At 43.9% G+C, this 27,956-nt stretch overlaps 1 protein-coding gene across 2 annotated transcripts in view; it reads right to left on the reverse strand.

Moving 5' to 3' along the window:
- LOC137648968 (nicotinamide phosphoribosyltransferase-like) overlaps nucleotides 1-27,956 on the reverse strand; it is a 151,437-nt gene that overhangs the window by 110,250 nt on the left and 13,231 nt on the right. For both annotated transcript variants that reach the window (XM_068382143.1, XM_068382144.1), the window contains exon 2: nucleotides 11,072-11,142. In XM_068382143.1, coding sequence (XP_068238244.1) covers nucleotides 11,072-11,142 — 71 coding nt within the window. The remainder of the gene's footprint in view (nucleotides 1-11,071; nucleotides 11,143-27,956) is intronic.

Consider the following 27,956-nt stretch of genomic DNA (forward strand, 5'->3'; position numbering starts at 1 on the left):
TCAGGACCGCCTACAAAGAATAGGTAAAGGCCGCTTATAAACAAAAACATAAAATTTATCTCGGTGTTTAGTATAAATGGAAAGCTAATCGAAGAGGCCTAATAAAGGCGGGTGAGATATAAAATATATAGAGGTAAATCTATAAATATCAACAATAATTTATAAGGTGATAAAATAATTACTAAAAGCCTTTAACACACTTCCGTACACTGAGGGAAGGGTCGGCCATCTTTTCTTTATGGAAAAACCAGAGCGAGATTAAAAAAAGCAAGGGCAAAAAACTTTTCCTCTCCTTTCAAAAGCATTTCTTTTGAAGATAGTATTGAATAATCCAACACGGCGAAAGCAATAAAACCAAAACCAAGTACTTCACCAATCGGTAGAAACTCGAGGTCAAGCGCAAGCGGAACCAGTGTTGTCTGTAACACTGACAGAGAAGAACTGGTTTGGTTGAGAAGTATATGCGGTATCTGGCCGATACTCGGCGCTGGTGGGCACACCCGGCAGCCTTCATGGCGATCGCTCGCGAGTCTTTGGAATCGGTCGACCGTCGGAGACGTCAGCTATTTATATATTCACCGGCTAAGTTTAATATTTAAAACTGTATGTTTTACGGGTATCCTCATTCAATCACTTTTATAGATAATATCTTTACATGTATGGGTAAAAGGTGACATGACTGCATAATAGCTTGCAGATAGCCTATTGGTAAAAAAGTTACTGTGTACAGGCGCAATGTTTGATTTTTTTATTACTATTTTACTTTTATTATTATCATTATCGTCATTTCTTTCATTGCTATTACACTGGATATTATCATGTAATCACCACAGTAATAGTAATAGGTGTCCGGTAAATTACTCGAAAAATTATTAATCGAACAATTAATTCCTTGAAAGACCGGTTGCTCGAAAGTAGAGTACCTATATAAAAAAGAGCAACACCATACAAGTTACTAGAGTACCTATATAAAGCAACAGTAGCGCCAACCTTAAAACAGGACGCCATTTTGTATCCAGCAGCCAGCAGGGAAGCCCTTCGTACTGGCGGTTCAGTCTGATGTTCTCTCTCTCTCTCTCTCTCTCTCTCTCTCATAATGACGAAAGAATGATATTTGATTAATAAAATTATAGGCAATACTAAGAGGCAAATAAGACTAAGTAAAAAATATTAATATATCTATAAATTGAAGTTTATAAGATTTGTCATTGCAGAATGATTAATCCAGGTTTTAATAGAGCTGCAGTTATCCTTCAAGTTGAAGAACCTAAGAGAATAAATTGAGAGATGAGAAACGTAGCAGGTGGAAAATGAATTTGCGCTCGATAGAACTGTCAAATGTTTCACATCTTCTGTTTACTGAGAGCATAATATATCATGTATGGGTATTCATATATGATTTTGCGTTTATGTAACATGATTTCGTGCTTTTGCTCGCGTTTTCTGCATCTACATACTCCATTTATTACCATTACTCTTCATGTGATTATAGCGTAGCTTCTACACTGTATAATTTTTTTTCATCCCATATGCTATTGGAATTATTACTGTTTCCATAAATAATTCTTGGCTTCGCTGGAGCACTTTGAAAAGGATCAATTTCAAAATAGATGGGTTAATGAAAAATGAAAACTAAGCTGGAACGAAATTCCAACTCTTTCTTCTCACCATAGCCTCTCTAAACGTAGAAGTATCCAGTCCAGTGAGGTTTCCCTGATAGATCTAGCGAGGATTATGTCAGGCTGGATCATGCATATTGCAAAATTCAACAAAGCAAGAGAATCTTAAGTACAAGACTTGCTGGGCTGTAGAGATACCAACGCATACAACATTGACTTGAGACATTGCTCAATGAAAAAACAGATACTTCCTGTAGCCAGGATAGATAGGGACCTAGAAGTACTCTTCCTTCAGATCGAACCTTTAGCCTGGCCTCAGCAACAGTCTTTGGACTGTGCTGAAGGAATGCCTAATTAGTGTGTTTGCATGTATCTTTACAATCTGTCCTAAGCATATTTGGGAGTAAAGGGGGGAGTACAACCAGGGTCAGGACTCGCAAGTCGACTGGTGAGGGAGGCGATGTACAACTAGCAAGGAAGCCACCAGAATGTGACTGCCCTGAGTTATATACCTAAGTGCAACCACAAACTTGAACCCTCTACTGTACACATGATTGTATTCATGTAGGAGCAATTGGAGGTCATTTGTATCCTCCTCATTATATAACCTGAGTCCTTCCCTCAGGATATATTTGTATGGGAACAAAAGTGAGGGCTAGTATTAGTACTTCCATGAAAGAGCAATCTAGCAGGCAGGTGAGAGGTTGTGCGACCGATCTCAACCCCGTGAGAAGGTGTGTGATCAATCACAAGCAGTAGCCTGAGCAATTAAGGCTGCAGCTTGTGATCGTTCACCTATGACATGGCACTCGCTCAATAATGCACAAACACCTAGTAGTATACCTAATATTGTTCTAATGGGAGAGTGAACTTGGAAAGATGGAGCTACCGTAAGAGTAAGCGATCACCATCAGGTTAACGATAACAAATCAAAAAAGGCAATGTTCCAAACAATATATGTATGATAACATTCCAAAAGACGCTTGTATTGTAGTGTTGTTTCAAAGGGTGCTCGAACCATGATGTTGTTCTAAAGACTACTTACTATAGCAGGCAAGAGTGGTTTTGTTCCAAAAGATGACCACAGTCATGATCAGCTGAGGAGAAAGCACAATAATATGCAAACTTTTGGTGTTTTTTTTTGGTCCTCGATTAAGGACTGGCCAACACTAGAGCTGCAAGTATTCATGGATTCTCACTTTTAGTGCCCGTATTAGTTTCCTAACATCAGTGAATAAGGAGGGCTGACTGTATACTGTACAAGATCTGTTCTTCGGTACTAGCCAAATGTCATCACTTTCTTTTAGGCGTAAGCCTTCCGAGAGGAAGAGGGAAATGGGATAGTTGGAAACCAGTTATTCACCAAAGTGTAAAAAGACTCAGGATCTAAATGGAATTTGTTCCTAGGTTGATTGAAGATGTTCCCTACAGGGAACTCTTTCCTTTTGAGGAGAGAGAGAGAGAGAGAGAGAGAGAGAGAGAGAGAGAGAGAGAGAGAGAGAGATCCAGATTCTATCGGGCGCGATTGATAATGGTTGACAAAGAGAAAATACTCTGGGTGATCTCTATCCACAATGGGATCGAGGGCAAGGATCACCCCGAGGCGTAACTGGATATTGACGGTCACGACACTGGTAGTTGGGGAGGTCTACTGGACTGACCTGCCAGTTATAATCATGAGTAGGCTGGAGAGGTCACATATTAGGGCATGTGTTCTAGCTCTCGCAGGCATAAAGTCACTTCTCAGAGAGGGTTCAAATTTACACTCAATCCTGGACATGCTCGCTGTAGGAACATGTCTTGGATCTTATAAGGAGCCTAAAAGTGTTGTAACTCGCCAGTTCTAAACTCATAAGTGGCTAAGTGTACACCAGGAGTCAGGTAAGGTTAGTCACACTCCACACGTTCAGGTATATGTGTGCAACGTACCCCAGGGGTCAGGTACGGTTAGTCACACTACACACGTTCAGGTATACGTGCGCAGCCAAGACAACAAGTTTGAAGAAAGTCATGCACTCGTTCCAGAAAGATAGCACACCCAGATGAGAGCGACCGCTCAGGTGAGAGCGAGCACTCAAGAGATAATGTGCGTTCAGGTGAGAGTGAGCGTTTAGATTTGAGTTTTTCACTCACCTTGAGTGCATGCTGTGCACGTTGAGACACTTGCATTAAGTAGCCTATGTCTCCTCTACAAGTGTGAGCGTCCTCATTTGTTAAGCTTGCTCAAATGTCTAAAAAGCGAGTTGATCCTTGATTCAACAGCATTCGCTGGAAGACATACAAGTATTGCTCACAAGTAAGAGTATCCAAAAAAGGATACGGTATTCCTTCGGGAAGAAACTTGTACTAGCTGATACAGTTTCCTTCGCACTTTGGGAATCTCTGTCACAAGGACAGCATATTAGCCAGCTGTTTGAGTCGTGGGAGACATGCTATCTTTATGCATGTCTGAGATGCAAGGACAATGTCCCAAGATACTGTTAGCTTTATTACCAGGAATAAGTGTCCATGAGTCCAGAAAAAATATGTTGGAAAGGAAATAACTGCCAAAATCTCCGGCCAATGGAAGAACGTCTGTTCTCTCTAAGGGCTGCTGTCAAAAAATGATATTTTAATTATAAAATAAATTTTTGAATATACTTACCCGGTGAATATATAATAGCTGCTGCTCCAGCGGCTCGACAGAAAAACACACAAAAACTCGCGAGCGATCGCTATGAAGGTTGCGGGTGTGCCCACCAGCGCCAACTATCGGCCAGATACCACACATGCATGTAAACAAGCCTCAATTCTTCTCGTCCCGCTGCGTCTCTATTGGGGAGGAAGGGAGGGCCTTTAATTTATATATTCACCGGGTAAGTATATTCAAAAATTTATTTTATAATTAAAATATCATTTTTAAATATTTAACTTAGCCGGTGAATATATAATAGCTGATTCACACCCAAGGCGGTGGGTAGAGACCAGAGTTAATTAAGTTTACAGCGTATATGCTTAGAGTTTTTGACAGTTATCAATATAACAAAACCCAAATATATAGGTACCTGGTAAGGAAGTTGACTTAGACGATTACTCTGCCTTGTAAGTCTGTCTTCCTCACGAAGCCCAGCGATCCTCTTAGGATGCTGAAAGACTCCCAGGAGCTGAAGTATCAAGGGCTGCAACCCATACAAACAGGACCTCATCAAACCCCTAATCTGGGCGCTCTCAAGAAATGACTTTGACCACCCGCCAAATCAACCAGGATGCGAAAGGCTTCTTAGCCTTCCGTACAACCCAAAAACCAATATTAAAAAAACATTTCAAGAGACAGATTAAAAAGGATATTGGAATTAGGGAAGTGTGGTGGTAGAACCCTCACCCACTACTGCACTCGCTGCAACGAATGGACCCAGTGTGTAGCAGTCCTCGTAAAGAGTCTGGACATCTTTTAAGTAAAATGACGCGAACACTGACTTGCTTCTCCAAAAAGTTGCGTCCATGATACTTTGCAGAGATCTATTTTGCTTGAAGGCCACGGAGGTTGCTATAGCTCTAACTTCGTGGGTCTTAACCTTAAGCAAACATCGGTCTTTCTCATTCAAGTGAGAATGAGCTTCTCGTATTAAAAATCTGATAAAATATGACAAAGCATTCTTTGACATAGGCAATGATGGTTTCTTAACTGAGCACCATAATGCCTCAGATTTACCTCGTAATGACTTAGTACGAGCTAAATAGAACTTAAGAGCTCTAACAGGACATAATACTCTTTCCAGTTCGTTGCCTACGATCTCTGATAAGCAAGGAATATAAAAAGATTTAGGCCAAGGACGAGAAGGCAGTTCATTTTTGGCCAGGAAACCAAGTTGAAGAGAACAAGTGGCTTTTTCTGTAGAAAAGCCGATGTTCTTACTGAAGGCATGAAGTTCACTGACTCTTTTAGCCGAAGCCAAGCACACTAGGAAAAGTGTCTTGAGAGTGAGATCCTTCAGGGAGGCTGAATGTAATGGCTCAAACCTGTCTGACATGAGGAACCTTAGGACCACGTCTAAGTTCCATCCAGGAGTTGCCAAACGACGTTCCTTAGAGGTCTCGAAAGACTTAAGGAGATCTTGGAGATCTTTATTGTTGGAAAGATCTAAGCCTCTATGCCGAAAGACCGAAGCCAACATGCTCCTGTAGCCCTTGATGTGGGAGCTGAAAGGGAGCGAACCTTTCTCAGATGTAAAAGAAAATCAGCGATTTGGGCTACAGAGGTACTGGACGAGGACACAGATGCTGACTTGCACCAGTCTCGAAAGACTTCCCACTTCGACTGGTATACTCTAATGGTAGAAGCTCTCCTCGCTCTTGCAATCGCACTGGCTGCCTCCTTCGAAAAGCCTTGAGCTCTTGAGAGTCTTTCGATAGTCTGAAGGCAGTCAGACGAAGAGCGGGGAGGTTTTGGTGTACATTCTTTACGTGGGGCTGACGTAACAGATCTACCCTTAGAGGAAGACTTCTTGGAAAGTCTACCAGCCATTGAAGTACCTCGGTGAACCACTCTCTCGCGGGCCAGAGGGGAGCAACCAACGTCAACCTTGTCCCTTCGTGAGAGGCGAACTTCTGCAGTACCTTGTTGACAATCTTGAATGGTGGGAATGCATATAAGTCCAGATGAGACCAATCTAGGAGAAATGCGTCTATGTGTATTGCTGCTGGGTCTGGGACTGGAGAGCAATAGATTGGAAGTCTCTTGGTCATCGAGGTGGCAAAGAGGTCTATGGTGGGTTGACCCCAAGTCGCCCAAAGACTCTTGCACACGTCCTTGTGGAGGGTCCATTCCGTAGGAATTACCTGACCCCTCCGACTGAGACAGTCTGCTAAGACGTTCAAGTCGCCCTGGATAAACCTCGTTAACAGGGAGATGCCTCGATCTCTTGACCAAATGAGCAGGTCCCTTGCGATCTCGTACAGCGTGAGGGAGTGGGTGCCTCCTTGCTTGGAGATGTACGCCAAGGCTGTGGTATTGTCGGAGTTGATCTCTACCACTTTGTTTCGAAGGAGACTCTCGAATTTCATCAAGGCCAAGTGGACTGCCAAAAGCTCCTTGCCGTTGATGTGCATGCTCCTCTGACTTGAGGTCCACAGACCTGAGCATTCCCGACCGTCCAGGGTCGCACCCCAACCCAAATCCGACGCGTCTGAGAATAGTACGTGGTTTGGGTTCTGAACTGCTAGGGAAAGTCCCTCTCTCAGACTGATATTGTCGTTCCACCAATTCAGGCATGCCTTTACTGGTTCGGAGACCGGGATTGAGACCGTCTCTAACGTCTTGTCCTTCTTCCAGTGAAAGGCTAGATGGAACTGGAGAGGTCGAAGGTGTAGTCTTCCTAGCGAGACAAACTGCTCCAGGGATGATAGAGTTCCTACTAGACTCATCCAATTCCTGACTGAGCACCGTTCTCTCTTCAACATTAGTTGGACTTTGAGCAGGGCTTGCTCTATTCGGGTGGCAGACGGAAAAGCCCGAAAAACTGGACTGCGAATCTCCATCCCTAAATACAGTATAGTTTGGGATGGAATCAGCTGGGACTTTTCTAGGTTGACCAAAAGTCCCAATTCCTTGGTCAGATCCAATGTCCAATGAAGATCCTGCAGACAGCGATGACTGGACGAGGCTCTGAGAAGCCAGTCGTCCAAGTACAGGGAGGCTCGGATTCCCGATAAATGGAGGAATTTTGCTACATTCCTCATAAGCCTCGTAAACACGAGAGGAGCAGGACTTAGGCCAAAGCACAGGGCCCGAAACTGGTATACCACATTCTTGAAAACAAACCTCAGAAACGGTTGGGAATCTGGGTGTATAGGGATGTGAAAGTACGCGTCTCTTAGGTCGAGAGAGACCATCCAGTCTCCCTTTCTGACCGCTGCTAAGACTGATTTCGTGGTCTCCATGGTGAACTTTGTTTTCGTAACAAAGACGTTGAGCGCACTGACGTCTAGCACCGGTCTCCAACCTCCTGTCTTCTTCGGGACTAGGAAGAGACGGTTGTAAAACCCCGGTGATTGAAGGTCCGAGACTTTCACCACCGCTCCCTTCTCTAGCAACAGAGACACTTCTAGGTTTAGGGCTTGTCTCTTTGACTCCTCTCGGTACCTGGGAGAGAGGTCGATGGGGGAAGTCGCTAGAGGAGGTTTGCGTACAAATGGAATTTTGTACCCCTCTCTGAGCAACCGAACAGACTGTTGGTCTGCGCCCCTCTTCTCCCAGGCCTGCCAGAAGCTCTTCAATCTGGCTCCTACTGCTGTCTGAGGCTGTGGGCAGTCAGACTCTGCCACGTAAGGACTTGGCTCCTCTCTTTCCTTCGGAACGAGTACTTCCCCTGCTGGGAGCTCTGCCACGAAAGGGCGGGATAAATCTGGACGCCGGAGTGTCGATCCTGGGTCTATCAGAAAAGGATGTAGAAGGAGTCCCCTTGCGAGCAGAGGACGCCACCAAGTCATGGGTGTCCTTCTGCACAAGCGAAGAAGCTATGTCCTTAACCAATTGTTGCGGAAACAAAAACTTTGATAAGGGAGCAAAGAGCAGTTCTGATCTCTGACAGGGAGTAACTCCTACCGAAAGAAAAGAGCAAAGGGACTCTCGCTTCTTTAAGACTCCCGACGTAAAAGAGGAGGCGAGCTCATTGGAACCATCGCGGATGGCTTTATCCATACAGGACATTATCAGTAAGGAGACATCTCTATCAGCCGATGAGATTTTCCTACTTAAGGCTCCCAAAGACCAGTCAAGGAAGTTGAAAACTTCAAAGGCTCTGTATACGCCTTTCAGCAGATGGTCAAGGTCCGAGGAGGACCAACTAATCTTCGAGCGTCTCATGGCTAGGCGGCGGGGAGAGTCTACGAGGCTTGAGAAGTCACCCTGGGCAGAGGCAGGGACTCCCAAGCCGAGAACTTCTCCCGTGGCATACCAGACGCTCGATCTAGACGAGAGCTTTGACGGAGGGAAGGCAAAGGCCGTCTTCCCCAAACTCCTCCTGGTATCCAACCAGTCGCCTAAAAGTCGTAAAGCTCTCTTGGAAGAGCGAGAGAGCACTAGCTTTGTAAAGGCTGGCATGTTAGCAGGTAAGCCTAGAGCAAACTCAGACGGTGGCGAACGAGGAGCAACAGTGACGAAGTGATCGGGAAAAAGCTCCTTGAAAATTAACATGACTTTCTCAAAGTCCATTGATGGAGGAACCGTTCTAGGTTCGTCTACATCCGAAGGATAATCATCATGATGAGGGTCAGCAATGTCCTCATCTGAAGGATCCTCATCCGACAACTGCTGAGTAACAAGCAAAGGGGTTGGCAATGCTTGACACGCAGAGTCCACACGCACTGGTGCATTAGTAGCAGTCCAGGACGCTACGTTATGTAACTGCTTAACAGCCTGACTGACAACAACAACAGGAGCGGGAGGACGCTCGACGTCAACTCGAGACTGTTTTGACTGCCTAGACTGAGCAGTCAAAACAACTCTAGACTGCGGTGGTTGACGCTCAGCGTCAAAACAAGTCAACTCCGCTGGTTGGCGAACGTCCTGAACGTCAACAAGAGCATTAGGAAGTGGCTGAACGTCCATATGCGGCTGAAAGTCAACACGTGACTGCATCGAGTGAGGCTCTACAAAGCGTGACTGACGTGACTTAGCTACGCCAATGTCAACAGGACGAGCAAAGGTAGTTTTGGCGGCTGAAGGCCAGGATCTCGATGAGTTAAGCGGCGAGGATCATCGTGAACCTTTTCGGCAGAATAGTCTTCCATAAGGGAGGCGAGCTTGATCTGCATGTCTTGCAGCACAACCCATTTAGGATCAACGGGAATGGGTGCGGTAAACGACGGGGTTAACGTCTGAGACTGCACAACCTTGCCTACACCAAGACTCTCTGAGCCTGTGTAACGTTGCTGCTTAGGCGGCGAGCAGTCTTCCGATGACTGCAAAGGGTCAGAGCTGTCCCAATGGCTACAACCAGGACGCTGGACCTGTCCTGAAGGGACCGACTTTCGCTTAAGGGGCCTAGAAACCTTGCTCCACGGTTTCATATGCGAAAAGCCTTCGGATGACGAGGAGAAAATGGTCTCTCTCGTCTTATGGTAGGGGCGATCTTGATGAGACACGCCTGTTACCATAGAGGGAACGTCTGTTCGCTGATCAAAGCCTCTCGAACCCATAAGTCGTACGACATTACTTCTCCCCTGGGCTTGGGCGCTTGCAAGAGGTCTCAGACTAGGCGAACAACAGGCACGAACAGACGAACCCTCGGTCGCAACACTGACAACACTTTGCGCACTAATCACTTTCCCTCGATTTTCCACTGTGGCACTCTGACACTTTAGCTCTTTAATGTCAGCCATGAGTTGATTACGATCTGTTGCTAACGATTCAACTCTTTCACCCAAGGCATGAATGGCACGTAACATGTCTCGCATCGATGGTTCCTGAGTGCCAGTAGGGGGTTCAGGCACAACCACTACAGGGGAAGGATTAGGTTCAGGGGTATGTGGAGAGGAAAAATCTACTGATCTAGAGGAACTCCTCCTTACCCTATCTCTCTCTAGCTTACTAGAATACTTGTCGTATTCGAGCCAATCAAATTCCGAAAGGCCCACGCATTCCTCACACCGATCTCCTAATTGACAGGTTTTACCCCGACAATTAGAACACACAGTATGTGGGTCGAGAGAGGCCTTTGGAAGACGCCTATTGCAATCCCTAGCATTACACTTACGAAATCTAGGGGCTTGTGAAGCGTCAGCCATTTTGAATTAGTCAAAGAAAGTCCAAAAAACAATCCAAGTCATCAACAATTAAATCTGTCCAATAAAGAGTTCAAGAGTTTAAGTTGAGGAAAAACACCTGCACTGCGAAAGCTCAAACCAAAATGAAGTACTTCACCAAATATGTTGAGAAAACTCCAGGTTATACAGCGAGTATTGATACGTCTTGTCGTCAAGGTCGACAGAGAAGAATTGAGGCTTGTTTACATGCATGTGTGGTATCTGGCCGATAGTTGGCGCTGGTGGGCACACCCGCAACCTTCATAGCGATCGCTCGCGAGTTTTTGTGTGTTTTTCTGTCGAGCCGCTGGAGCAGCAGCTATTATATATTCACCGGCTAAGTTAAATATTTAAAATGACTACTACACTCAGCAAGCAAGCAGAAGGGTGTGGCTTCCCCATTTCTAATTAGGTAATTACTGGCCACCTGTTCCCACATCGTCATAAAGTTTTAGTTGCCGTGTTCTCCAGCTTCACTGTTATCTCTCTTATGTAAAGGAGGAAGATTTATATTTATACGGGAACAAACAGTAAACAGTTTATAGTTACACACAAATGGTAGTATAACAGGAAAAATAAAGTTAAATTCATATGCATGCTTTGTCATAAGCAACTCTACAGAATACTTTACTGTTCTCAAAAATACAAATTCAGGGTTTTACACATACCTTCCTCCTCTTGATTCAAAATAAGAATACACAGTAGTCGTTCCAGGTGGATACTGTTTGTGATGTGATATCTAGGGAGAAAACAAAATCAAATGCAACAAATAATGGGCAAAAATGACAAATTTGAAAATAATTTGTATTTTACCTAACTAGGCCTATACCAAACCTTGAGCTCTTTACAGTGGATATCTCTATTTTGGCAAAAGCTGAAACTAGTTTAACCCTTTTACCCCCAAAGGACGTACTGGTACGTTTCACAAAAGCCATCCCTTTACCCCCATGGACGTACCGGTACGTCCTCGCAAAAAAATGCTATAAAATTTTTTTTTCCCTATTTTTGATAATTTTTTGAGAAAATTCAGGCATTTTCCAAGAGAATGAGACCAACCTGACCTCTCTATGACAAAAATTAAGGCTGTTAGAGCAATTTAAAAAAAATATAATGCAAAATGTGCTGGGAAAAAAATAACCCCCTGGGGATTAAGGGTTGGAAATTTTCAAATAGCCTGGGGGTAAAAGGGTTAAAAGACAAATTTGGAAATAATTAGTATTTTTCCTATACAGTATATACAAACCTGGAGCTCTTTACTATGGAGATATATTTCGGCAATAGCTGAAATCAGCCATTAAACTTCTTAAGAGGAGTAATTAATTATCCTCAGCTAAGTAGCAGTGGGGGGGAGTGAGGGGGAGTGTGAGTAGACTGAACACCCAGCCCCTACCTGCTCTAGTAACAAATCGTCACTTTGCAATTGCACCAGGACTTCCAGGGGAAGGTGATGGCAGGACCAGTAGGTGTAAAGAGCTCCAGGTTTGTATAGTTAGGAAAAATACAAATTATTTCCAGATTTGTCATTTGTCCCGACCCTATATACAAACTATTATGCTCTTTACAGTGGAGAGTCACTGCATGGTGGGTGGAAGTCCAAAAACCAGCTGGTTGTTGATTGACCAGGGGTGTATACTCTTTGCTTCAAACATGCTGTTTAGAGGGAACCCTGACACTTCACCCTTTCACCCCCAAAAGGACGTACTGGTACGTTTCACAAAACACATCCCTTTACCCCCATGGACGTACCAGTACGACCTTGCAAAAAACTGCTATTTACAATTTTTTTTGCATATTTTTGATAATTTTTTGAGAAACTTCAGGCATTTTCCAAGAGAATGAGACCACTCTCTCTGTGACAAAAATTAAGGCTGTTAAAGCAATCAAAAAAATATGTACTGCAAAATGTGCTTGAAAAAAAAATAACCCCTGGAGGTTAAGGGTTGGAAAGTTCCAAATACCCTGGGGGTAAAAGGATTAATCATTGGTGTTATGGTGTTACCTGCCTGCGCAATCTGTGCTAGGTGTAAGATTTTACCAATGTGACTTGATCTGGTAGGCGTAAATTTGGAGCTAGATTCCGCACTTACCCTGGACATTGCCTGACTCCACCTTATTTGGAGGACGGGGACAAAATAAATATATACACATACAGTGTATCAGGTTACACAAGGGATGATGATACCCACCTGCAGTTAAGAGTCAGCTTGCAGAGTTCCTTTGATGCTGAACCCCAGGAGAGGGGGAATGAAATAGAAAGTTCCCGGTCACTCACACATCCATTCTAGATTCATCCGCGGATAACATCTGCCCTCAACCAACTGCTACTTGTCCTACAAGGAAGCTGAGGTTTTATTAACCCTGTTTTGTGTAGCCATCACAGGCCCTAAAGTAAAAGTATCTAGGTTCCTGTGGGTTATTATTATTATTATTATTATTATTATTATTATTATTATTATTATTATTACCTGCTAAGCTACAACCATAGTTGGAAAACCAGGATGCTATAACCCCAGGGGCTCCATTATGTCTTGCAAATAGTGGACGTTGAATGTGGTTTGTCGTTTCCACATGCCCGCTTGTAGTACCTGTCACAGAAATTCTTTTTGAACTCCAGGAACGTGCTAATGCCCCGGACGTCATGAGCTCGGGGTCGACGACAAGGCGAGGAGCTTGGTTGTATGGCTCTCTCAATCACCTGTCTGATCAAGGAAGAGACGCAGTTCTTAGTGACCTTCCTTTTCACTCTTCATAAGCTCACAAAGAGCCTGCTAATCTGAGGGCGGGGTGTGGCAGTTCTTTTGAGGTATTTCCTCAGTGCCCTTACAGGGCAGGGTTACAGTTGATCTGGATCATCTGTTACAGACCGGAGACTCTCAATCTGGAATGGCCCGAATCTAAGATCTGCTGCAGACAGATTTTGAGTCTTAGCCACAAATTCAGGGACAAGCTGAATTGCTACCTACCATACTCCCCTTGAATGGGCGATATAGTAAGAAAGACCATGCAGCTCGCTCACTTTCTTTGCATAGGCCAGAGCTAACAAAAGAACCGTCTCCAATGTCAAGTCACAATCTGATGCTTGACGAAGATGTTCATAAGGCACTCCTTTCAAAGAATGTAGTACTTGCACAACATTCAAAGGTCTAACTTCCGACTGAGGACAGGTGCGCTCAACGTTGCGTGTGAGGAGAGAAAATTCCATCAAGGAGTAAATGTTAACTCCGTTCAGTCTAACAGCGATGTTCAAGGCTGAGCAATAGCCTTTGACACTGAGCAGACCTTTTCCTCCCTGAGGCACAATAGAACTTCCGCTAATGTTAGAATAGAAGCACTGAGGGAGTGATACCCCGCCCACTTTCCCTGATATACGGCAGCAGACAACTCCTGGAGGTACCCGGGCATTCTCCTTACAACCAATCTCGAAAAGCCTTTCTTTCCAAGGAGTAGCTGGATAACCTCTAGGCGTGAAAATGAGGCAAAAGGGATTGCCTGATGGAAGATCTTCATGTGTGGTTGTCTGAGTAGATTGGGAAATGGAGGGAGCTTCCTTGATGTCTCTGTGAGCAGATGCAGAAGGTCCAGGAACCATTCTGCACGTTGCCACGGCAGAGCTACTGGGGTCATCAAGAGGTCTTGCAATGCCCGAACCTTGTTTAGAAGCCTCCTTACTACACAGAAGGGAGGGAACTCATAGACGTCCAAACTGTCCCATCGATGTTGAAAGGCAGACTACCTGTATAGGTCCAACAGACTGCCTGTTGAACCTATACAAGAGAGCAGTACACTGGTAGTTCAGGGACGAGAGAGGTGATCACTTTGCAGGAGAGACTTGCCTAAGACTATGCTTCGCCCCCGAAGGAAGAGAGACTCAGCAAGGGGGGAGTGTAGTCTAGGCGAAGACAGCAACAGCAGTCGGAGTCGAAGTGATGAAGATGCAGGAAGTTCTCCCTCAGAAGGGAGAAACCTCACACCTGGGGAGGAAACTCTCCCTCGGAAGGGAAATTTGTCCAAACCTTGGAGGCGAACCTCCTGGTAGTGCTCTAAGATGGTCTGTCGAGAGCGCTACCTAAGGAAGCGTAGCCTGAGCTAGTTCCTCGAAGATGAAGTGCTGATCAAGTGTTGCCACAGGCGTACTTCTAAGAGAAGGGATAACGCCCATGATGACGTCCTCTGAGGGACGGCAGTGACAGCAGATTCCCCAGGCCTGAACAGAACAGCTCTGCTTTGTCGGCACTCTTAGTTGAACGAAGAACAACTGCATCGCTAACAGAGGAAAAATGAAATAAATTATGTAACAGAAAATTCCCTAGGGAGGAACACCTAGTCCGCGACAGGAAGAGGGACCACCAAGGGATCAAACATAAAATAAGTATTGCACCCTCCCTTCCCCAGTCGACATCGACGGGAGAAGAAGAGCGGAGAGTAACTGTAGTAAAACAAGAATTACAAGTATTTAAATTAGCTAAAAATATATATTCACTAATAGGAAGAACCACTGATCCTCCGAAGGGAAGTGTTCCCACAGAGAAGAAGCTGAAAAGTTAAAATTACAACAATTATAATTTCACTTAAATAATTGAGGAAAGCAATTGGAAGTGCAGCCTAACCCGCGAACGGGAAAGGTGCTCCCCCCGTTAGTACACTGTCGGAGGCCCATGAAAGGTGAACGGTCTTGAGAAGAGAAAGACCGTAGTCAATCTCTAAGAGGCCACACTCTCTTCGCTCAGTACTGTAATCCATGTTTCCCATAGGAAGAGGGAAAGGCGAAGACAACAGTTGAACGAGGAGGGTCCAAGATGACGATTTCCCTGCGGCGGCGGCCGAGTCAACGGTAGGTTATATGCCGACGGGAAGACCGATGGACAAGGGGGGGGGGGGAGAGGTCGGAAGGGAAGGTTCCCGGTTCCCTGACCTTGCGCAAAAGTCTTGAGAACCTGTCATATATGTATCACACACACAGCACAAACACTGAAAAGGAAACTTACAACATTTCTATACATATACAGTGAACCCTCGCTACTTCGCGGTTCGACCATCGCGGATTCACCACTTCGCGGGTTTTTTTCATAACCCATGTATATACATATATCGCGGATATCAGAAATATCGAAAATACCGCGAAGTGACCGATGGTGCGAGATTGGAGAAAGTAAGGAAAATTGAATCGTGATTGATTTTCAATATAAATGAAACTTTGAGGAGCAACAAAGATATCATTTGTTAGAGAGATAGAGAGAGGTAAGGAATGGGAGGTAGTGAAAAGTAGCCCACAGAGAGAGAGAGAGAGAGAGAAAGAGAGAGAGAGAGAGAGAGAGAGAGAGAGAGAGAGAGAGAGAGAGAGAGAGAGAGAGAGAGAGAGAGGGGGGGGTTTAAATGTAATAAACAAAAAAAATTTGATAGGTTATAACACATTGGTGCTTATGTAATATCAACTGTATACTGTAGACGGTTTGAATAAGTTAAGAAATGGTATAAATGATACTTTGTTAGTGTATTCGTACACACTCAAGAGCGGCAGCTAGATGACAGCTGATCTAATCACAGCCAAAAGTAAAAAAAAAAAAGAAGTTAACAATACTCGATTTTTAAAACAAACCCGAAATTTAAAAACAAAAGTACACGCTTTCTTAATGTGCAATTAACTATTTAAAGAGTGGCAATTTTCTAGAATAAAATGATATTTCCCAAAAAATAGTGGTTTGCTGATGAAATCAGATGCCGTATTTTTAGCTATGATTGAAATGGATGTAGACTCGGCCTAATTATTTCGTTTCGTATTTAATTGACACTAAGAAAATGTTATTTTCATTAGTAAAATAAATTTTTGAATATACTTACCCGATGATCATGTAGCTGTCAACTCTGTTGCCCGACAGAAATCTACGGTCGGGATACGCCAGCGATCGCTATACAGGTGGGGGTGTACACAACAGCGCCATCTGTGAGCAGGTACTCAAGTACTTCTTGTCAACAAGAACTCAATTTTCTCCTCGGTCCACTGGTTCTCTATGGGGAGGAAGGGCGGGTCCTTAAATTCATGATCATCGGGTAAGTATATTCAAAAATTTATTTTACTAATGAAAATAACATTTTTCAATATTAATCTTACCCGATGATCATGTAGCTGATTCACACCCAGGGTGGTGGGTGGAGACCAGCATACATGTTAACAAAGAAGCTAAGTATCCTGTATTTCATTTTATTAGTTATTCAAAAATAACATAAAATAAATAAGTACCTGGTAAGGAAGACGACTTGAACCATTACTCTGCCTTTATTAAGTACGTCTTCCTTACTGAGCGTAGCGGTCCTCTTAGGATGCTGAACGACTCTTAGGTGCTGAAGTATAAAGGGCTGCAACCCATACTAAAGGACCTCATCACAACCTCTAACCTCGGCGCTTCTCAAGAAAGAATTGACCACCCGCCAAATCAACAAGGATGCGGAAGGCTTCTTAGCCGACCGTACAACCCATAAAAAGTATTCAAGAGAAAGGTTAAAAAGGTTATGGGATTATGGGAATGTAGTGGCTGAGCCCTCACCTACTACTGCACTCGCTGCTACGAATGGTCCCAGGGTGTAGCAGTTCTCGTAAAGAGACTGGACATCTTTGAGATAGAATGATGCGAACACTGACTTGCTTCTCCAATAGGTTGCATCCATAACACTCTGCAGAGAACGGTTCTGTTTGAAGGCCACTGAAGTAGCCACAGCTCTCACTTCATGTGTCCTTACCTTCAGCAAAGCAAGGTCTTCTTCCTTCAGATGAGAATGTGCTTCCCTAATCAGAAGCCTGATGTAGTAAGAAACTGAGTTCTTAGACATTGGAAGAGAAGGCTTCTTGATAGCACACCATAAGGCTTCTGATTGTCCTCGTAAAGGTTTTGACCTTTTTAGATAGTACCTAAGAGCTCTAACTGGGCAAAGTACTCTCTCCAGTTCGTTCCCCACCAAGTTGGACAGGCTTGGGATCTCGAACGACTTAGGCCAAGGACGTGAAGGAAGCTCGTTTTTAGCAAAAAACCGAGCTGCAAGGAACATGTAGCCGTTTCAGATGTGAAAACTATGTTCCTGCTGAAAGCGTGGATCTCACTTACTCTTTTAGCTGTTGCCAAGCACACGAGGAAAAGAGTTTTTAATGTGAGGTCCTTAAAAGAGGCTGATTGGAGAGGTTCAAATCTTGATGACATAAGGAACCTTAGGACCACGTCTAGATTCCAGCCTGGAGTGGACAACCGACGTTCCTTTGAGGTCTCAAAAGACCTAAGGAGGTCCTGTAGATCTTTGTTGGTGGAAAAATCCAAGCCTCTGTGGCGGAAAACCGCTGCCAACATACTTCTGTAACCCTTGATCGTAGGAGCTGAAAGGGATCTTACGTTCCTTAGATGTAACAGGAAGTCAGCAATCTGGGTTACAGTGGTACTGGTTGAGGAAACTGCATTGGCCTTGCACCAGCTTCGGAAGACTTCCCATTTAGACTGATAGACTCTGAGAGTGGATGTCCTCCTTGCTCTGGCAATCGCTCTGGCTGCCTCCTTCGAAAAGCCTCTAGCTCTTGAGAGTCTTTCGATAGTCTGAAGGCAGTCAGACGAAGAGCGTGGAGGTTTGGGTGTACCTTCTTTACGTGAGGTTGACGTAGAAGGTCCACTCTTAGAGGAAGAGTCCTGGGAATGTCGACCAGCCATTGCAGTACCTCTGTGAACCATTCTCTCGCGGGCCAGAGGGGAGCAACCAACGTCAGCCGTGTCCCTTTGTGAGAGGCGAACTTCTGAAGTACCCTGTTGACAATCTTGAACGGCGGGAATGCATACAGGTCGAGATGGGACCAATCCAGCAGAAAAGCATCCACGTGAACTGCTGCTGGGTCTGGAATCGGAGAACAATACAACGGGAGCCTCTAGGTCATCGAGGTAGCGAACAGATCTATGGTTGGCTGACCCCACAGGGCCCAAAGTCTGCTGCAAACATTCTTGTGAAGGGTCCACTCTGTGGGGATGACCTGACCCTTCCGGCTGAGGCGATCTGCCATGACATTCATATCGCCCTGAATGAACCTCGTTACCAGCGTGAGCTTTCGATCTTTTGACCAGATGAGGAGGTCCCTTGCGATCTAGAACAACTTCCTCGAATGAGTCCCTCCCTGCTTGGAGATGTAAGCCAAGGCTGTGGTGTTGTCGGAGTCCACCTCCACCACCTTGTTTAGCTGGAGGGACTTGAAGTTTATCAAGGCCAGATGAACCGCCAACAACTCCTTGCAATTGATGTGAAGTGTCCTTTGCTCCTGATTCCATGTTCCCGAGCATTCCTGTCCGTCCAATGTCGCACCCCAGCCCGTGTCTGATGCGTCCGAGAAGAGACGGCGGTCGGGGTTCTGAACAGCCAAAGGTAGACCTTCCTTGAGAAGAAAGCTGTTCTTCCACCACGTTAGAGTAGACCTCATCTCTTCGGAAACAGGAACTGAGACCGTCTCTAGCGTCATGTCCTTTATCCAGTGAGCAGCTAAATGATACTGAAGGGGGCGGAGGAGGAGTCTCCCTAACTCGATGAACAGGGCCAGCGATGAAAGTGTCCCTGTTAGACTCATCCACTGCCTGACTGAGCATTGGTTCCTTCTCAGCATGCTCTGGATGCATTCTAGGGCTTGGTTGATCCTTGGGGCCGACGGAAAAGCCCGAAAAGCTCGACTCTGAATCTCCATACCCAGGTAGACAATGGTCTGGGATGGGACGAGCTGGGACTTCTCTAAATTGACCAGGAGGCCCAGTTCCTTGGTCAGATCCATAGTCCATCTGAGATTCTCCAGACAGCGACGACTTGTGGGAGCTCTTAAAAGCCAGTCGTCTGACGGAGCCGGACACAAGATCATGGTACTGCTGCACAGTCTGTGAACTGTCAACCATGGGGAAGCGAGGAAGTACAGCGACAACCCGAAACTGTCTAGACTGTCTGGGTAGTACAGACAACTCCTTATCGGGTTGCTGAGGTTGCCGCACTGCGTCACAACAAGTCACCTCTGCTGGTTGTTGAACGTCTTCCCAGTGACACACTGACTCCGTAAAAAAAAAAAAAAAAAAAAAAAAAAAAAAAAAAAAAAAAAAAAAAAAAAAAAAAAAAAAAATTTTTTTTTTTTTTTTTTTTTAGTTTATAATAAAAGGAAAGTTAATCGAAGAGGCCTACAAATGGCGGAGAGATATAAAATAAAAAGTGAAAGAGAGTCTAAACTCTCTTCGACACCAACACTTCCGTCTAAGGGAAGGGTCGGCCATTTAAAAGTGAAAGAGAGTCCATACTCTCTTCGTCACCATAATTAATTCAAATTAATTCCAAAAGCTTGCTAAGCTAAAGATAAAGCTTCCTGAATAGCGAAGGCTAAACTCTAGAGCAAATACATCACCAAATCGTGAACAATAACTCCAGAATCAACAGCGTATCCAAGTAGGTCTAGCCGGAGGCACGACAGAGGAAAAATTGAGTTCTTGTTGACAAGAAGTACTTGAGTACCTGCTCACAGATGGCGCTGTTGTGTACACCCCCACCTGTATAGCGATCGCTGGCGTATCCCGACCGTAGATTTCTGTCGGGCAACAGAGTTGACAGCTACATGATCATCGGGTAAGATTAATATTGAAAAACTAATTTTAGCTTCTTCATCTAAATGTAAGTATTGTATAACACGAAGAGAGAGAGAGAGAGAGAGAGAGAGAGAGAGAGAGAGAGAGAGAGAGAGAGAGAGAGAGAGAGAGAGAGAATCAGCTGTTGTACTCAAATGGCGTGTTTTTGTTTCGTGAGAATTTCATCGCCACGACTTTAACAACAACATACTGTACTGAACTTTACAGTATTATACAGACTACTGTAATATGATAAAGTAAAATATTTGTAATCTATTTTATATGAAATGGGGCTATTTTTGTTTTGTTTAAAATTTACATTTACGTATGTAAAACAACTCTCTCTCTCTCTCTCTCTCTCTCTCTCTCTCTCTCTCTCTCTCTCTCTCTCTCTCTCTCTCTCTCGTAGATTGTTTTCCTGCTTTTCTACGTATGTATGATTTTATATAGGTACGGTAAATAATATTTGTAATAACATATTTTATTAAAGCTTTTACTGTAATTATTTATCACTTTCATCATGCGCGTTAAATTCCTTAGTTTGTTTACTGAGCGTACTTTATGACGCCGTCGTTTCAGGCGGTGTCATAAAGAAAAACATTTCATTTGGAAGTTCTAAGAAAAATTAAGTAAAACATTAGTAATAACCAAATCAACATACTGTACTGAATAATCAATATAATCGATGCAGAAACTAACCTATACACAGATGTGTAAATGCGTTTGTTTCTTCATTATAATCAGAGATAAACGTAAACAAAACATTGGTTGCCATTTTTTATCGTGCTTTTTGGCGTGTTTAGGAAACGTATGATATAAAGTTGCCCTTAATATTTGTGCCTGTTTTAGTTTAGGGTACGTTAGTACATGCATTAAGTGTTCTGTACATTAAAGGGTAGTTTGTTAACAGTACTACGTACAAGGGAAGGTTTTAAAAGTCTGAATATAGGCTACATGTTAAATAAATAGGTAAATATGCTGTCACTACTTTGCGGATTTTCACCTATCGCGGCCGGGTCTGGAACCTATCTACCGCGATAAACGAGGGTTCACTGTATATATATATATATATATATATATATACATATATATATATATACATTAAGAATGTTTTCATATATATATATAAACATATAAGAAAAAATAAGTAAAAAAAAAAAAATTAATGGCAGTCCAGAATAGGCGAGGAGGAAGCGCGGATACAACTGCTCTCCATTCAGGCCAAAAGTAAAGTGAGCTAAATCACCGGTGTGCGAGTGGGAGTGGTAGCAAGCTATCCGCCCTACCCCCGCTAACTGGCGGTGTGGGTAGTTAACCCTCGCTAAATTCTAATGGCTCGTCATTTCAGCTTCACAGAAAGTAATACCACTAATAAATAGCGTGGTTTGTATTCCAGTTACGGATCAATTATGGATATCCTGTACAGCAAAATTAACTATTTCTTTTATTGATGGTTCCATTTAGTTTTGAGTGTCTTGTTAAAAAAATTTGTATGGTACAGTACAAGTACAGTACCGTATTGTATTATGTATCATGTTAAAGTATCTGTCACGTAACAGTGTGATTTTACAGTACAGTATATGAAATACTGTATTACAGTTCTTACAAATCCTCATAAACGCGACAACAAAGGAGCCCTTCTTGAGCTGGTTTCAGTACTGCTTCTTGTTGGAGGTGAAGGACTTCCTCAAGAGTAAGAGCAAGGAGTTCTAGGAGGTCCTTACCCTTGAAAATGCACGCAGATATCCATCCTCTGTTGGGATAACGATGCCTAAAGTTCAAGGGGTGTTCTTACTTCCTAATACAACTCACCTCATCCAGTCTATGGAACAGCGGGTAATCAAGAATTTCAAAGCCAACTATAGCCAACGAATGATGATGAAACTCAGAAAAGTCATCGACAACGACCCTGACCTGAACGTTATCCAGTTTTGGGAGGGATTCATGATAGCCAAGTGTCTGTTGATTGTCCAGGATGCCTTTAACATTGTCAAGCCCAAAACCGTGAATGACTGCTGGAAACGTGTGTGGCCAGGGTATGTGAAGAGACTATCAAGAAAATCGTGACTTTGGCGAAAGTAGTCGAAGGCTTCACTTAAGTGGCTGAGGATCATATCTTGTAGTTACTAGATGGTCATCATCAGGACCTGACTGACAAGAACCCGGCTGAATTAGTCTGTTCAGTAAGTGGGGAAGAGAAGGAGGCCGATAAACTGGTCAAGGAGGATGAAGGAATCATGCTCAAGAAGTTAGCAGAGATGTCATAGTTGGAGAAAGAGTCACAGCAAAGGGCGTACACTATGGATCATTCAATGTTATTTCCCCATCGCGATAAACAGCCACCGCCACCACCCACTGAGCCTGAGCCATCACTACCTCCTCCTCCAACCACAGAATCTCTTGATTCCTTAAATCATTCCTCGAACAACACCTCTACCAGAAACCACAATGGAGCTCAGTGATGATGACGTAGACTATTTCCCCTCCCCTTGCAGAATCGAAAGATATTTTTCTAAATTTTCCATTTGTAAAGTTTAAAGTTCAGTTACCAGAGTTGTAAAGTAAAAATATAAAGTAAATTACTATACTGTATCAAGTACAGGTAACTTAAAATTTGAATACTGTGCTTGTACAAATTTAATACAATACAGTATAAGGAACCAATATTTTTCAAATTTTTTTAAGTTTCATTCATCTAGTGTGGTACTGTACGTAACTTTTTAGTTTTTCATAACCAAATTTCACTTAGTGAGTACAGTACATGGGAAGATGCAGTATGCCCTTTCGTCGTTTATTTCATCCATTTGTAACTGCATGTCTTTTAACCATTCACCTAATCAATATTTTCCGGTAAGTACTATTACTGTACATGTTTTGGTAAATACTTTACATAGTGATTAAAATACTGTATTGAACTGTATGTTTGTAAGTATGGTACGCACTGTACACACATGATCAGTAAGTACCGTTGTAAGGACACCGCTCCCTTCGTCGTCCAGAAAATCAACAAATTGTTTATTTATTTGAATTCTCCTTTCGCCACACCGTGGTTTCCCATGTATATGTATTCCGCTCCATCAGAGCTACATTTTGACATATGTATCATTTCATTACATGTTTCTGTTACCTCATAATTCGTATATTTGTAAGTGTAAGAAAACACATATATTTTGGCGGGCAATGCATTCTGATTTGGCGCCACCGCCATCCTACCTTTCCGTCCGCACCTTGTAATATACTCCCATGCACATTTGAATAAAGTATCAGTTGATCTTGGTGACGCTTGTCTCACTGTCCTTACACCGTACGTACATACTTGATCAGTACTGTACGTACCCTACTTTTGTAGTTACATGAATTTCACTAATGAATATATTTTTTTTTCACAAAATCGTTCGTACTGTACATACATAACATAGGGCGTAGTGATTTTTGTGACTACGGTATACAGTATATGTATGCAAGAGATCACGCTTCAAGAGTTGCATGGAAATGAGGAGGCAGATTCACTGGCAAAGAATGTTGCAGCCGAGTTGCTAGCAAGAAGGTATCCCATTCCCTGTAATGATTTTTTACCTACAATTAAGAATTTCATTTACAATAATTGGCGATACCATTGGGATAGTTTATTTGAGAATAAGATGAGGGTGTAAGGACACCGCTCCCTTCGTCGTCCAGAAAATCGACAAATGTTTTATTTATTTGAATTCTCCTTGTCGCCACACCGTGGTTTCCCATGTATATGTATTCCGCTCTATCAGAGCTACATTTTGACATATGTATCATTTCATTACATGTTTCTGTTAACTCATAATTCGCATATTTGTAAGTGTAAGAAAACACATATATTTTGGCGGGCACTTCAATCTTATTTGGCGCCAGCGCCATCCTACCTTTCCGTCCGCACCTTGTAATATACTCCCGTGCACATTTGAATAAAGTATCAGTTGATCTTGGTGACGCTTGTCTCACTGTCCTTACAAGGGAAATAAGTACAGTTATATCCCCTAGGACGTATAACGGGATGCCCTGAAAGTGGGAGACTACTCTATCGTCTCCGCATTGCTCACACTTGGATGACGTGGGTTTCTACTAGCTGGCCAACACCAACCACATTGCGAAGACTGTTTGATACCCTTGACAGTGAGGCATTTGTTAAATGAATGCTCCACTCATAGAGCGTAAGGAAGCAGATATGTGTTTGAGGCTTGAGGTGAGGATGGCAGGTTCCTCCTTGCCAAGATCCTTATATATGATGTGTTGTACAAAGCTAGCAGCATTTTTAGATTTATTTCAGAAGCAGGTCTCCTGAAAGCTATTTAACTTTTATAGCAAATTTGCTTTTATGGTTTTAATTGAATATTTTCTTCTTTACTCTAAGTATTTATGATAAATATGTTATTTTCATTAGTAAAATAAATTTTTGAATATACTTACCCGATGATCATATAGCTGTCAGCTCTGCTGCCCGACAGAAAAACCTACGGGCGGAATACGCCAGCGATCGCTATACAGGTGGGGGTGTACATCAACAGCGCCATCTGTCAAGTAGGTACTCAAGTACTCGATGTCAACACAGAACCAATTTTCTCCTCTGTCCACTGGGTCTCTATTGGGGAGGATGGGTGGGTCCTTTAATTTATGATCATCGGGTAAGTATATTCAAAAATTTATTTTACTAATGAAAATAACATTTTTCAATATTAAACTTACCCGATGATCAAATAGCTGATTCACACCCAGGGGGTGGGTAGAGACCAGCATTACATGTTGACATTATTATGAGCTAAGTATTCCGTATTTCATTTTAGCAGTTATTCAAAATAACAAACATAAAATAAATAAGTACCTGGCAAGGAAGTCGACTTGAACAATTACTCTGCCTTTTTAAGTACGTCTTCCTTACTGAGCCTCGCGATCCTCATAGGATGCTGAGCGACTCCTAGGAGCTGAAGTATGAAGGGTTGCAACCCATACTAAAGGTCCTCATCAAAACCTCTAATCTAGGCGCTTCTCAAGAAATGACTTTGACCACCCGCCAAATCAAGTAGGATGCGAAAGGCTTCTTAGCCTTCCGGACAACCCAAAAACAATAATAAAACATTTCAAGAGAAAGATTAAAAAGGTTATGGAATTAGGGAATTGTAGTGGTGGAGCCCTCACCACTACTGCACTCGTTGCTACGAATGGTCCCAGAGTGTAGCAGTTCTCGTAAAGAGACTGGACATTCTTAAGATAAAAGACGCGAACACTGATTTGCTTTTCCAATAGGTTGCGTCGAATATACTTTGCAGAGATCTATTTTGTTTAAAGGCCACGGAAGTTGCGACAGCTCTAACTTCGTGTGTCCTTACCTTCAGCAAAGCTTGGTCTTCCTCATTCAGATGGGAATGAGCTTCTCGTATTAACAGTCTGATAAAATAGGATAAAGAATTCTCTGACATAGGCAAAGATGGATTCTTAACTGAACACCATAAAGCTTCAGACGGGCCTCGTAAAGGTTTTTAAATAGAACTTAAGAGCTCTTACAGGACATAATACTCTTTCTAGTTCATTTCCAACCATACGATAAGTTTGGAATATCGAACGATATTGGTCAAGGCCGAGAAGGCAGCTCGTGTTTGGCTAGAAAACCAAGTTGTAGAACATGTAGCCGTTTCGGATGAGAATCCGATGTTCTTGCTGAAGGCATGAATCTCACTGACTCTTTTAACTGTGGTTAAGCATATCAGGAAACGGGTCTTAAAGGTGAGATCTTTCAGGGAGGCTGATTGAAGCGGTTCGAACCTGTCTGACATAAGGAATCTTAGTACCACGTCTAAATTCCAACCAGGTGTAACCAAACGACGCTCCTTCGTGGTCTCAAAAGACTTAAGGAGGTCTTGTAGATCTTTATTGTTGGAAAGATCTAAGCCTCTGTGACGGAAGACTGATGCCAACATGCTTCTGTAACCCTTGATAGTGGGAGCTGAAAGAGATCGTTCTTTCCTCAGATATAAGAGAAAGTCAGCTATTGAGTTACAGAGGTACTGGTCGAGGATACGGATACTGACTTGCACCAGTTTCGGAAGATTTCCCACTTCGATTGGTAGATTCTAAGGGTGGATGTTCTCCTTGCTCTAGCAAACGCTCTGGTTGCCTCCTTCGAAAAGCCTCTAGCTCTCGAGAGTCTTTCGATAGTCTGAAGGCAGTCAGACGAAGAGCGTGGAGGCCTTGGTGTACCTTCTTTACGCGTGGCTGACGTAGAAGGTCCACCCTTAGGGGAAGTGTTCTGGGAACGTCTACTAGCCATCGAAGTACCTCGGTGAGTTATTCTCTCGCGGGCCAGAGGGAAGCAACTAGCGTCAACCTTGTCCCTTCGTGAGAGGCGAACTTCTGCAGTACCTTGTTGACAATCTTGAACGGAGGGAATGCATATAGATCTAGATGTGACCAATCTAGTAGAAAGGCATCTATATGAACTACTGCTGGGTCCGGGATAGGTGAGCAAACTATTGGGAGCCTCTTGGTCATCGAGGTTGCGAAGAGATCTATGGTTGGCTGGCCCCAGGTGGCCCAAAGTCTCTTGCATACATCCTTGTGGAGGGTCCAATCTGTTGGAATTATTTGTCCCTTCCTACTGAGACAATCTGCTATGACATTCAAGTTGCCTTGGACGAACCTCGTTACTAGTGAAAAGTCTAGACCTGTTGACCAGGTGAGGAGGTCCCTTGCGAACTCGTACCATGTCAGAGAGTAGGTCCCTCCTTGCTTGGAGATGTACGTCAAAGCCGGGTGTTGTCCGAGTTCACCTCCACCACTTTGCCTTGAAGGAGAGACCTGAAGCTTTTCCAGGTCAGACGTACTGCCAGTAGCTTCTTGCAGTTGAAATGCATTGTCCTTTGACTCGAGTTCCATAATCCCGAGCATTCCCTACCGCCTAATGTCGCACCCCAGCCTACGTCCGATGCGTCCGAGAAGAGAACGTGGTTGGGAGTCTGAACAGTCAGGGGAAGACCCTTTCTAAGGTTGATAAAGTCCTTTCACCAAGTCAGACCAGAATTTATCTTTCCGGAAACCGGGATCGAGACCGCTTCTAGCGTCTTGTCCTTTTTCCAGTGAAAAGCTAGATGATACAGAAGAGGACGGAGGTGTAGTCTTCCAAGTGACACAAATTGAACCACGGATGACAGTGTCCTTACCAGACTCATCCACAGCCTGACAGGGCAGCGTTCCTTCTTCAGCATCTTCTGGATGGATAGCAGGGCTGGGGGTTGATCGTCTTGTTCAGCAACGTCCTCATCAGAGGGTTCCTCATCCGAAACTGATGAGGAAACGGCAACGGAGTGGGCAACGTCTGACTCGCTGAATCCGGTCGCACTGGTGGATGCGTGACGGAGCCGGACACAAGATCATGGTACTGCTGCACAGTCTGTGAACTGTCAACCATGGGGACGCGAGGAAGTACAGCGTCAACCCGAAACTGTCTAGACTGTCTGGGTTGTGCAGTCAACACCCTACCGGGTTGCTGAGGTTGACGCACTGCGTCACAACAAGTCACCTCTGCTGGTTGTTGAACGTCTTCCTAGTGACACACTGAACGTCAACAACCACCTCCGAGCGTCGCTTAACGTCAACGTGCGACTGGCAACCCACACTGGGTCGCATCGGTGGAGGAACCACCTCAACTGGCGGACGCGAGAAGGATACCTCAGCGTCAACAGGGCGCACAACCAACCGGTAGGAAGGTTGTTGGCCAGAAGGTTCTTCTCCGTAAAAAGTCCTCTATCAAGGACACAAGCTTGGACTGTATGTCTTGCAGCAAAGCCCATTAGGGTCTACGGGAGCAGGTGTGGCAACAGACGGGGTTAGCGACTGAAGCGGAACCATTTACCATCCCTGGAAGCCTTGTTATGCTTTAATTAAAGTCCATAGGAGGCTAAGCAGCTTAAGGCTCCTCTCC

Source organism: Palaemon carinicauda, chromosome 1, assembly GCF_036898095.1.
Source record: "Palaemon carinicauda isolate YSFRI2023 chromosome 1, ASM3689809v2, whole genome shotgun sequence".
Taxonomy (NCBI): Eukaryota; Metazoa; Arthropoda; class Malacostraca; order Decapoda; family Palaemonidae; genus Palaemon; species Palaemon carinicauda.